We start from the raw sequence: 12,125 nt of genomic DNA on the forward strand, positions 1-12,125 counted from the left end.
TGCCACTGTACATTTCAGTTGGATATTTGATTTACAACTGTTGCGTGCTGTATAACCTGTAAGCCAGCGGATCCAATTCAAGACACTTGACAGGGCCTGTTCATTAGCTATTTTGCAAAAAAAGGGATTTCCAAGTAAAATTCTTCAAATGTGCATAAAGAAGATGATGGTGTACCTGCAATGGTGTGCACGTTCTGGTTTGATACTACAGCACTTGGGACATTTGTAGATGACTTCGCCTGGCTTCAGCTGCAAACTCTCCATGTATTCTTTAGTGGCATTCCCCTTGGGTACGGCCCCCTAAAATTAATGAAAGTGGGAGAGGAGAACACATCTTAAACTGGAAAAAAAAGAGCAGAGTTCTCAGATCTGTCTCTTCAATGAAGAAGGCATTCAATGCAACTTTTTTTCTTCTTTCAATTTATATGCCGCCTCCTTCCCAACAAAGGTGCAGGGAGGGTTACAATAAGAAACCAGAGTAATTTATAAGAGCGGAGAATAAACAAGACCGCTAAACAACTGTAAAGACAACCAGAATATCAGCATGAAACAGAAACCACGAAACAATATCCCAGTCTAGCTTTGTTTGCTAAATGCCTGCCCAAATAGGAAGAAGCTCTTACAGTGCTTCTGAAAGACATCCAGGCTTGGGCTCTGGCAGGCTTTAATATTTTGTGAATTAATCCCATTGGAGCATGAACCTTATATTTCTATTATGAAAACATACCAGCCATCTCTGCAGATAGATTAACTGTTTTCAAAAGAAGCTGGAATCTGTCAGACCAATATCCACGTTCAGTTCTGCTTAAAGCAAAAGCTCTTTTGCAAATAAATATGACCACATCTCTGGTAAGGTTTTCCAACAGCTACATATGTAAAAAGAGTGCAGGGACAAGAAGTTAAGAGGGAATGCATTTCGTTACTTGCAAAAGCAAGCACTGCAGTCAGAATTCTTGCTTAAGGGTGAAATGATTTAAGTGAAAAACTTGGAAAAAGGGCAGGCCTCCTTTTAGCTACATATAATAGGTTAACAGCCATGAGGCTCCATAATGGGGCCAGTCAGTTTTAAGAGCTACCAGGGTACTCTAATAGGTTGTAGACTGATTTGAAAAGTTTTTAAATGTTTTTGCCCTCAAGGATTAATCGAACAGCTAACAATGGTATCAGAAGGATTTGTATGATGTTATCAAGCAGGAGATGGCATCTATTTGTAAAAAGGGATGGGTCACATGGTAGAAACCCAAGTCACAACTCTCCCTGCCCAGTTTTTCAAAAGTGTAGGGGATTTTGTTGGGGTTTGGGTTGTAGCCGTGTTGGTCTAAAGACATAGGCAGACAAGGTTCCTTGGGTGAATTTGATATCTTTTATTAGACCAACCCAAATGGTTGGAGAATAGTTATTAAGCAAGGATTTTGTTAACACTTTTAGCATGCTCTGATGCAGTGGATTTCAAACTGTGTTTTGCAGAATCCGACAGGTCATCAGGGGTGTCACAAGGATTGGGGGCAATGGTAGAGTGGGCTGGGAGGTGATGCACTGCCACTGCCAGCCTGGGTCTCACCTGGCTCCATATCAGTCTTTAGGACAGGGGTAGGGACTTTGCAGCATAAAGTGATATAAAGGGGCTCCATGACTTCAGGAAGTTTGAAAACTACCACTGTAGCGTAATGATGATTTCCTGGATGGGACAGAAGGAACGAGAGGAAGGATATTCTTTCAGGAGCCTTCACTTTCAACACTGGCAGATATTTTGATGCGCATCCCTAAAATTAAGGACTAGTCTACATGGAGATGGCCTTATGAAATATTTTAGGGTGTGAATTTATTCCATGTTATTTCTCTGTGTGGACATTTATTTCAGAGCATCTTTATACAGCATAGCCCTGAATTGCCAGACGTGTTTAAGCTATTCCTATGTAGACAAGTCCCTAGCAATATGGCGGTATTATTCGGGCAATTTAAAGGAACTCTTCTGGACAGAAAACAGCTCTGCCAGATCTGAAGTAGGCACTTCTGCTCTTAGGAAGAATGTTTCCCTAACACACATCCATTTGCAAGTGTTTCATATTCTTAAAGCTTGCATAAAACTCAACCATTGTTCCAATCAACTGCAGAGCGCATGCAAATAACCTCAAGTTTTAGTTAAGTGGTGCTTCAAGCAAACCCATCAATGGGCACAGGCTGAAACAAGTTCTAATTATGCAATCATTCTGTGCTTCTCAAGTGTTTTTTGGGGTTTGTTTTTTTTTTTGCAGAAAACTGTTCTTGTTCAAACTAGACTAGCTGGAGAGGAATCAGAAGTGCTGATCACTTGAGCAGAGACTGCAGTAAAGTTAAGCCTTACAAAGTCATTTAGTTGTTTCTGGAAGAAACATTTACTATTTCATCAATTAAATAATTCAGAAGCTTAAGTATCAAAAATACTGTGTCCTGGCCAACTGGCAGAATAGGAAACCCACATGAATACGAATACTGTCTACCCAGTTATACACAGCTTGAGGTTGTGTTTATAATCTGATTCTGTAGAGGTTTTAAGGAAATTCTAGCAGACAAGGTAAAACTACTCATATATATAATAAATGGAGCAGTGAATACCTGTTAAAATGGATGGTAAAAAGCTGTAAACACTGCTCATGATGTTGCAACTCCGGTATGCTTCAATCCAGACCTTGAGATAATGGCCAACTCACCTTTAAGATGCTGATGTTTTTTGAGACGCATCAATAAACTTCTTACTAAGGATGACATTTTAAAATGGAAGCCAACTAGGCTCTAATTATCATACAAGAGCTAATGCAGGCGTGGAATTTAATTTTTGACAGCTAGTGATGAGCACAATAGCTAAGAGGCCCTGCTATTAATTAATATGGAAAGATGAAACCAGATCCCCCAGATGGCCCCAAAACTACAGCTCTTAAATGTATTTAGATTTCATTCAAACATTTATCGTAGTGAAATAGTAGCACTGAACTTTTACAGGGAAGACCTATTTTACAGAACAAAGAACAAATACAAGTAAACCCCACTTAACATCAGACATTCACAATGTTAATGTCTACATCAGAATTTGATTTTAATAGTTTATATTGTCAAAGCTATGTTAGATTTCCACTATGCCTTCCATTATACACCAGTAGCTATATATAAGCTTTTACAAGTTAATGTTAAGCAATCATACTGTGATAATATTTTGTTTAAAAGTAAATCTATTTTTCCAGATTTGTAGAAAGCAAAAGCCATTCTCTTCCCCTACCCCAACCCCGGTTTCGTGTTGCTTCACACAAAGTACTATAAAACATCAATAATTTAATTTTTATGCTTGTGTCTAGTTAAAAATATGCTAACAACAAATAATTTTATATGTATGGGAGAAAACCCATGAGTAATCCCAAGAGAATCCTTGGCCTACTTAAATTTCTGCTTTAAGAGATTACTGACAAGAAAATGAAATACAGGCTCAAATTCTGGTATTTTTAAAGTGTTTTTGTTTTTTTGTTTTTGTTTTTTTTTTTACCAACAGGTCTTAGCAGCAGACAACATTTTGAAATATGCCTCGAGTCCACAGGTCTGAAAACCTTAACTTGTTCTGGTCTTTTAGAAAAATATTTGGTGATGTGATAAGTGAGAAACTTTTTTATAAAGCTTCCTGCCTAGATTTACAAAAGTAGGCAACAAGGAAGAAAAGATACAAGACAGAATAACAGGGACTTAAATGATCTTCTGGACAGAGCCAGAATGGCTAATCAATGAAACTACACTTCTCAATTGCCTTTCCCCTTGACTTGAAGTTTGCCTGTTAGCTCCCAATTGCTTTCCCCACCATTTATGACTTGTTTATGGTGCCATAAAAGAACAGAAAAACAGAACAGAGTAAGGGTCTGTCCCCATTAATTGCAGACGTTTTTAGCTGTAAATTGTTTAAACAGCAGGAGACAGACCCTCTGCTCTAAGAGAGTCCATCACTTTATTCTCTGCAACTAACTAAACGGTTAAACTGAATGTCAAGGAATAACTGCATACTTACTGGATCAGTTAGCATGGTTCTCAGATGAGATGAGAGAGCGAGCACTGCCAAGCAGTTAAAGAGAACACCATTGATCACGGAGTACCAAAAGTCTTTGGAAGGCAGCAACATGACAAAAGTCACTACGAAGTCTGCGTAGACTACCAGAAGCCATGTCATGATAGCGCAGACCATGCCACAGCCGTCGCGGATAAACCAAACCCTATCTGCCATGTCAGCCTCTGATGAAGATGAATCATAGCTGTCATTTTCAGTGAGGAGAGGGTGGTGCTCAACATCACGGAATCTGTGCCCTGATGACTGCATGGTTTTCTGGACTTGCCCTGGAGGAAGATGGAAAGACCGGTTATACGCAAGTAACCATGAACACTGTATGCTGTTATTTTTATAACACGAAAGACACAAAGTCAAATGAGATTTGCAAGGCTGTGTATGGGGAGTAGGGTAGGGAAGGTTCACACTTTATGACTTCTGTAACGAGGGCCATGCATTTTAAAGTCCGTATCCACAATTTTGTAAGCAATGTGCATTGAAAACTGACAGTATGGAGGAATGGTTATGTACAGTTGTGATCTATGCTTAGTTACATACATAATTTACAAAAGAATAAGGAAGGTTACACACTTGAGAGGCATGTGCACTGTATGTTTTTAATGAAGCCTCCCCGAGTTTTTCTATGTTGTAGGAAGGCCAAAAGCTTGAATATTGTTTTTATTCTTTTTGGTTTGTATTTCATATGATCAGAACAATACAGGGTTGGTGGGGGACCTCTGAAAGTTATCTAGTTCAACCGCTGCTCAAGGCAGAAATATCCCTGTTTCAAAACCCCCCAACAAAGGTAGGTCTAATCTGTACTTCAACACTTCTATTAATGGAGATCACACAGCCACTCGGGGTGATATGTTCTAGTAGTTAAGTACTAAAGTTTTTTTCAATTTTTAAAGTAAATTTTCTTTATTGTAATATATGTCAATTATGTCTAGTCCTGTCTGCTGTAGATACAAGGACCAACTGATTGGCTCTTCACAACCCCCCTTTTTCCTTTTGAAGACTTAGTCAAAAAAGAGACTGACTGAGGATTTGATAAGTGCCAATTCTTCCAACCTTTTCTTGATGACATGCTTTCTAGACCTCTAAAAAGTTTTGTCGCTGTCCTCTTCTTATGTGGGACCCAAACTAGACACAATACTCTAAGTGAGACCATGCAAGTGTTAAGTACTTCCAAAGACTTGCACACAACACTTTTTTTTTCAAACCCATTCTAGCACGTAATTAGTTTTTTTTTTTACAACAGTCCATTAACTCCTAATTCATCTTGTGACCCACTATAAACCTGAGATCTTTTTTTGCAGTACTGAAGCCTGGCCAATTGCTCTGTATTTTATATTTGCCGATTAAATTGTTGCTTTTCAAGTGCAGCACAGAGCACTCGTCCTTACTGAATTTCATCCTATTTATTTCAGACCATGTTTTCCAATTTAACAAGGTTATTCTGAGTCCTACTCTTGCCTCTGAAGTGTCTCTTACTCCACCCAGATTGATGTCCTCCAGAAATTTAATAAGTATATACTTAAGTACACGTTACAAATCGTCCCTATTAATAAATAAGCAAATCAAAAAGAGCCTCTCCCTATTCCCTTCCTCCCATATTTGGTTTCTCCACCACCTGACTCAAAAATTGTTCTCAACACAAACTTCCAGGATTGTCTATGTACTGTTGTGGTACGTTTCCAGCAGATACAATGGTCATTAAAAGAGCCCCCCCCTCAACAAACAGTGCAGCACTGATTTTTTCCCCCAATTCAACTTTCCAGTAATTCCAGACAACTGGAATTAAAATACTGTCAAAAAGTTGAAAAGAACCATCTAACTATATTTCTGCAATGTGACACTGTACTTAAAGATGACAAACTGCAAGCCATTTTTTCTTAGTCCTAGACAAGTGGTGGAAGGTTCCTGGATGAAAAAGCCATGGGCAAGCAATTAGGCGGAGAGTAATGCCTGAAATCCTAAAAGAATTTCATTGTTTGTGCACAGAATTAAAATAAGATACAGGTACCTATATCTAGATGCTATCCGACAATTGAAGTGGCATTACTTTGCACCAATTTTTAATACTCCTCTGTTCCCTGGAAACAAATTATTGTTAAGTTGCCAAATGTTAGAATTAAGAATGAACAATAATTAGTAATACACAGACATCATAACATGTGCTTCTTTCTTCATTCTTCTTAATGCCTAATTCTACCAAAATGCTACACACAGATGGTTATTCCAAAAATAAATATATTTAAGTGACCTGTAAAGCTTTCTGTGCAGAAAAATATTCTGCACTTTTTGGATAAGTAATTCCAAGTTCTCTAGCTGAGAATTAAACCTTAAAAAAATAGTTAATGATTAAGCTTATACTGTTAAATAATTCACACAAGTGGTACAGGGTGCTCCAGAATGATGGCGCTGTAATGCTTTTAAAAAGTGAGAACAACATTTTAAGATCATAGTTGACACACAATTTGCACAGATTTATATTAGGAGCTTGTATACACATAGGAATTGCACCAATTTAAAGGTGTGATGTTACACTGATTTAATTAAACTAGCAGAACTTTGTGCACTGTGCGAGCTTTGATTTAAAATGATTAGCTATTTTATTAGAAAAGCAAAAGGGAGGAGTCAAGGGGATTAATTAATTTGATCCAAAATGGCATTCCAAAGGGGGGGGGGGGGGGGGGGGGGGGTTTCAATCTGGCCTTTGCTTAAGCTACCAAAAGGGCATTCCAAGGGGGGGGGGGGGAGGGGGTTCTATAGGTTATAAAGCAATTAGACATATTTTACATAGTAAATTTTACAAAAAAACCCAACCCTGGAAAGTCACACCAGCAGTGTTAGAAACACCACTCTAAAGAAGTGTGTTCAGCAGTTGTCTAATAATTTATTATTTATAAACCACTCTTCTATTTAATATTCAGATTACCTGTTTTTGTTTTCCAATACAGTTCACAGTGAATTGGAGTCCTTCACACGGCAGACCATGACTGATATCAAACCTTAACTTTTATTTCCTTGACAGTTGTTGGTTTTGTAACAACCTCAAGGTTAAATGTGGATTTTTGTAATTGGCATGTTTTTCTGTGGTTGATTTGCCATACACCATTTTCCTCCTTGCATTAAGATTTAGCTTCCTTCTCAGACCTGACTAGTACAGCAAAGTCCTCATTACACTACAACTTACAGCACCAGCTTGCTGAGTTGTTATATAGCTTCAGCAAAGCACTGGATAATGAGAGAGAAAGAGGAGATCAGGAAACTCCTCAGTACACTGATCTCAATGCGAATTAGCAGAGTTGGCTGGAAACGATGTAAGCTCACTGGGGGGAAAAATGCAATTTCACAAAAACAGATGCATTTGCAAAATACATTTTCATGGTCAACAGGATAGGCTCTCAGATTAGGGTCTATTTTCTAGCGGGAGGGATTTGTGACGTGCAGAGATTGAAAAGTAGTTTTATACCATTACAAAATTAGCATATTTCGTCTTTCATGAAAAGTTTTGGAGTGACTTTGCTGTCATTCCAGCCTGGAAAAAAAACACGAAATTCTAAATCTCAGAAAGATGCCATGAAACTGAACTGCTGTTTTCCACCCAGCTCTAATACCTAGGTAAGTACAATCAAAGAATTAATGAGTAAGAGGCAGATAACAGTTTAAACGTAACCTATCAAGAATAGTGTGCAATCCTAGAAGGACACACAGCCCTAAAACCTTTATTGATTCTGTGCTATTAAAGGCCATGTTTGAGAGAAACTTGAAAGCATTATATTGATTAGTGGCAGCTAAGCAGATGAGTCTTTTTTTCTACACTAATGGTAGCCTCTGTGTGACTGGTAAGATTTATGGCAGCGTTAGGTTATATCCCAAGACCTTGAGCATACTTATTGCTTTGCTAAGCCCAAGTGTTATCTAAAACACCTAAATTTACTATTTAATTTATAAGGGGCTCACTTGGGATACATTTCAAACAAAGTTTGGCAGAAAGTGTGTGGAAGTTTGTCTTGTTTGCAGGCTTGATTGCTCAAAATCAATTTAGACTGTTAATCTGGTTATCCGGTCCTTTTCTCCAACTCCCAAACCCTACTGGTATATTAAACTCACTCATTTATGACACCAATGGCTTGCTTATACTGAAGTTCAAGAGGTACTGGAGCTAGCTTGGGTAGTAATAATCTAGACACACTAATGTATAGCATGGGATATGTTACCCAGCCAAAAAACAAGGAAGGTTGGCCAACACTGATCTCTGTGATGTCAGAGTTAGACTGCTACCATTGCCCAAGCAACTTAGCTGCCCTGCAACCAGGGTAGATTAAAAAAAAATTGATTAAAAAAAAATTAAATAGGATTTTAAAAGTTTTTAATTATAATGGTTTGTTAATTTCTTGCGTGCAGGAGGAGAAGGAGCAGAATAAGGAGCAGCACATGCAACAGAAAGGACCAACGCTGGGCTCAAGATAGCGTAGGAAAAGTAACTACATTCTGTGTGCATCTATGCGAGAAGCTGAATGTGTGGTAGACTAATTCTGCTGTGCACGAATGTGGCAGGCAAAAACCATGCTAATGTGCAGTAGAATTAGTCTACTGTGCACTAGTGTCACAAAAAAGTGTGCCCTGGCACTATTGTGCAGTAGTGTGGATTACGGCGCATTAATGAACATGTAGACCTGCTCACTGCGGAGCACAGCCTAGTCTTGATTTCAACACCTGGAAACTAGAGGGAAAACTGCCATGATTGCCGGTTGCAAAAAAGACCCTATTTGGGAACATTTTCTCTTTTGCTACTGGGAAAAATAGAAATATGTGCCACAGATAAACAGAACAATAAAAAATGCAAGGCCTTGCAGTTTGAATGAAACATTATGAAAAATACTTCTCAGAAGGCAATGAACTTGAAGACTGTGATGCGGACACATCTGAGCTATCTGGATCAACTGGTTAGTAAACTTACTATTTTTGAACCATTCTTAAGGACTGCTTACCATATATCACAATGCTAGTAAATGATAAATTTAAGATGATCATGCTAGTTATCTTGGGTGGACTACTTCTGAATTTCAAAATGGCCGTGTTCAAAATTAATGGATGTGCCAATCTGTGAGAGTATTTGTTGATTATACATTTTTAGTATTACCCATGCATTTTTTAAATGAGTTTTATTTCTCAGTGTGAGCAAATACATAAGCCCTAGGTAAAGATAGCCTGTGCAAAATACATTTTAAAAGCAATTTATGAATTTTAAAATAATGACGTAATTTTTTCAAGTTGTTTTATAGTCATAATGAAAAGGCTTTACCTAGAAGATAAACTTCATGGTTTACAGAATATTTTTCCCCTATAGAACTGGTTTTGGAAAAAATTATGATTTAAACACTGGTTACTAAAGCATCTGCTAGTCATTTTAGAAAATTTCCAGTGTGACCTGAAATAATTGGTTTAATTCACTAACCACAGTTCATACTTCTAATTCTGTAAGAGCTAATACCAGTCTTTAATAAATCAGTTGTCAATGTGCACCGTTTTGATTTTAAAAAGTTTCTGTATCCAAAATATTAAAGTTTTGTTTAATAAACCTGAAGTGCTGGTTTTGTGTGCTTGATAAAATTCAAGTTGCCACCTTACTGCAGTTCAGTACAAACATAAGCAAAAAGCTAATCATCTAGTGAACATAATTTCACCATTTTATACCAAACTAAAATGTAGTAGTTCTAACAATCCAAATAAGTTAAGCTATATTTACAAATGGTTTTTAACATTATATATATATATTTGTTTTCCTACCTAGGAGACATATGTACAAAATCTACTGTAAAAAGGTATTTAGTTGTAAACTGATGTGGTTTAATTGCTATATCAACCAAAGAAAACGCAGCTTTCTTTAAAAAAAAATGCTATGGGAAAGTTGATGAAAAACAATTATTTAAATTGGGCCTCTGAAGGAAATCAGTGATTTCAATCCATCAAGTATAGTTGCTGGCAGAATGGATTGATTAAAAATCACTATTTCCCCACTGTTCAGTAAATACAAGCTGAAGTCATTACATTAATTTAATCTTAATACGGTCTCCAAAGCAATCCTCCTTAATTCAGGCTATTGGTTAAGCAAGAGAGGGTTTTTTGAACAAAAGTACTTTTTTTTTTTTTTTTTTTAACTGAAAAGCAGTATATAAAAATGCTCCTCTGCAAAATGACTCAAGATGTATGCATTCTAGAAAGTGCCTTATAAACCAGTGTTGCCTTCCCCACATTCAATCCTAATCTAATCAGGAAAATAAAGTGCATTGGTCATTCAATATTTAGGCAGGTTCAAGTGAATTCAATTTTGTGCTAATCAAAATGAATCAGAAGCTTCTGAACATGTATACATTAAAATATCCTAGCATCATTCACCTGTGCCGAATGGATTCACTGAGGTTTTCATGACAAGCACCTCTCAGGATCAAGTTTTTAATCACAAGGGCACACAAGTACTACAGTTATATGCAGATGAAATGACTGACAGTTTACCATAAAATAAGGAAGGAAACCACAAAACCTTCCTGAAAAACAAGAATAAATGTCGCATGAGGAAATACTCTTTTCAGATGCTCTTCCTTAAAGGCTTGTAAAAATTTTAGGCAACAAAGCTTTCAGCTGAGCCTCAAGATGGTCTGAAAAACTGGTGACAATGCAAACTTTTATAAATTGCCCAGCCACTAATATTATATACCACATTAAAATTGGGAAGTTTAGCAACCAAAAATGGCTTCAAGCACCAACAATTTTGGAGCTTGCTCTCAGGGGCAAAATTCCAGTAGCAAAGGAGAATAAAAAACTTAAAGGGGTTGTAATCAGAGCTGTCCAGACATTTTTTGGTTGGAAAACTCTTTTCCAGCAGCAAATAATTTTGAGAAAAATCAAAATTTTTTAAAGTCCATTAAGTCTCTTAAAACAAAAGTTTCTAGTGACAAATGTTAATCAACCTTTCTTTTAATTCAAATCATTTCATGATTTCTACACTACTGCACAATATGAGATTAGGCCCTATTATTCACATCATGAGATAAATATCAAGACAAAAAGAATTTTCAAAACAAAAGTTATGATTTCTTTTCCCAAAGGGAGTCGTCTTAACTTTTTCAGAATTTAAAAAATGAAAAAAATCTGGAAATGCTTAATTCCTCCGAACAGGAGAAAAACAAAATTTAAAAGTTACCAACATTTTCTACGCAATAGAAGTTCCAACTTTCAGCTAGCTCTACTTATAAACTGATGCAATTACCTCTTTCTGCCAAATCATCTGCAATATATATTTTTAAAAATCAAAGCACGTTTTTAGCAGCACAAATCAAGCAAGTTATCAGAAACCAAGAGAGACGAGCAGATTTCCAAAACCAACAGACCCTCCCAGCCCTCAGGACCTCCAGATGCATGCGAACTTCAGATTGATTCTTTCAGTAATTTAACTACTTTAGCTTTAGACAATGTCATTACTATAGTTCCTGTACTGGCTTCATTTAACAATTGTATTAAAAAGACAAATATAGCCTGGGATAAAGATACAGAGCAGCAGAAAAAACCCATACCTTACAAATGCTGTATATGTTATTTTGACATCGTGCTCTTTCTTCAGGCTTCTAAGATGTACAGAATCATATCTGATATAATCTGAAAAGACATCATCAACAGACTGGTTAGTAATGCAGTGTCACTTCCATGAAACAGTATAAAATAAAAATAATCTCAAGTGATAGCACTTTGAAAGTATTCTACGTAGTTATAGCAAGCAAACCTTTGGTTAAAAAGGGATTTTAGGACTGAACAAATAACCATGAAAACAGACAGACCTTCACAAGGGGAACGGCGAGATCTTCCTAGTGGAGGTACAGAATAAATAGTCTTCTAAACAGGTGCAAACTTGAAACTTTACCGAGTGCCTGAATGACTACTCCTCTTAATTCGCTTGTCAGGTTTTATTGCTGTCCAGTGAAAAGTTAAAATGTAGTTTAAGGGCCTAGGCATCCAAAGAACAATCATCTTTGCTCAGTGTCCTTAAAGCTCCGATAAGGTG

The 12,125-nt window shown here is 37.0% G+C and overlaps 1 protein-coding gene across 1 annotated transcript in view; it reads right to left on the bottom strand.

Moving 5' to 3' along the window:
* Window positions 1–11,722, bottom strand: part of ZDHHC7 (zinc finger DHHC-type containing 7) — a 25,578-nt gene extending 13,856 nt beyond the window's left edge. The window contains exons 1-3 of the mRNA XM_006022746.3: window positions 11,641–11,722; window positions 4,025–4,347; window positions 176–300 (exon numbers count right to left, since the gene is read on the bottom strand). Coding sequence (XP_006022808.1) covers window positions 176–300; window positions 4,025–4,330 — 431 coding nt within the window. The 5' untranslated portion in view covers window positions 4,331–4,347; window positions 11,641–11,722. The remainder of the gene's footprint in view (window positions 1–175; window positions 301–4,024; window positions 4,348–11,640) is intronic.
* Window positions 11,723–12,125: the final 403 nt, after the last annotated feature.

The sequence above is a fragment of the Alligator sinensis genome, unplaced genomic scaffold (genome assembly GCF_000455745.1).
Source record: "Alligator sinensis unplaced genomic scaffold, ASM45574v1 scaffold228_1, whole genome shotgun sequence".
NCBI lineage: Eukaryota > Metazoa > Chordata > Crocodylia > Alligatoridae > Alligator > Alligator sinensis.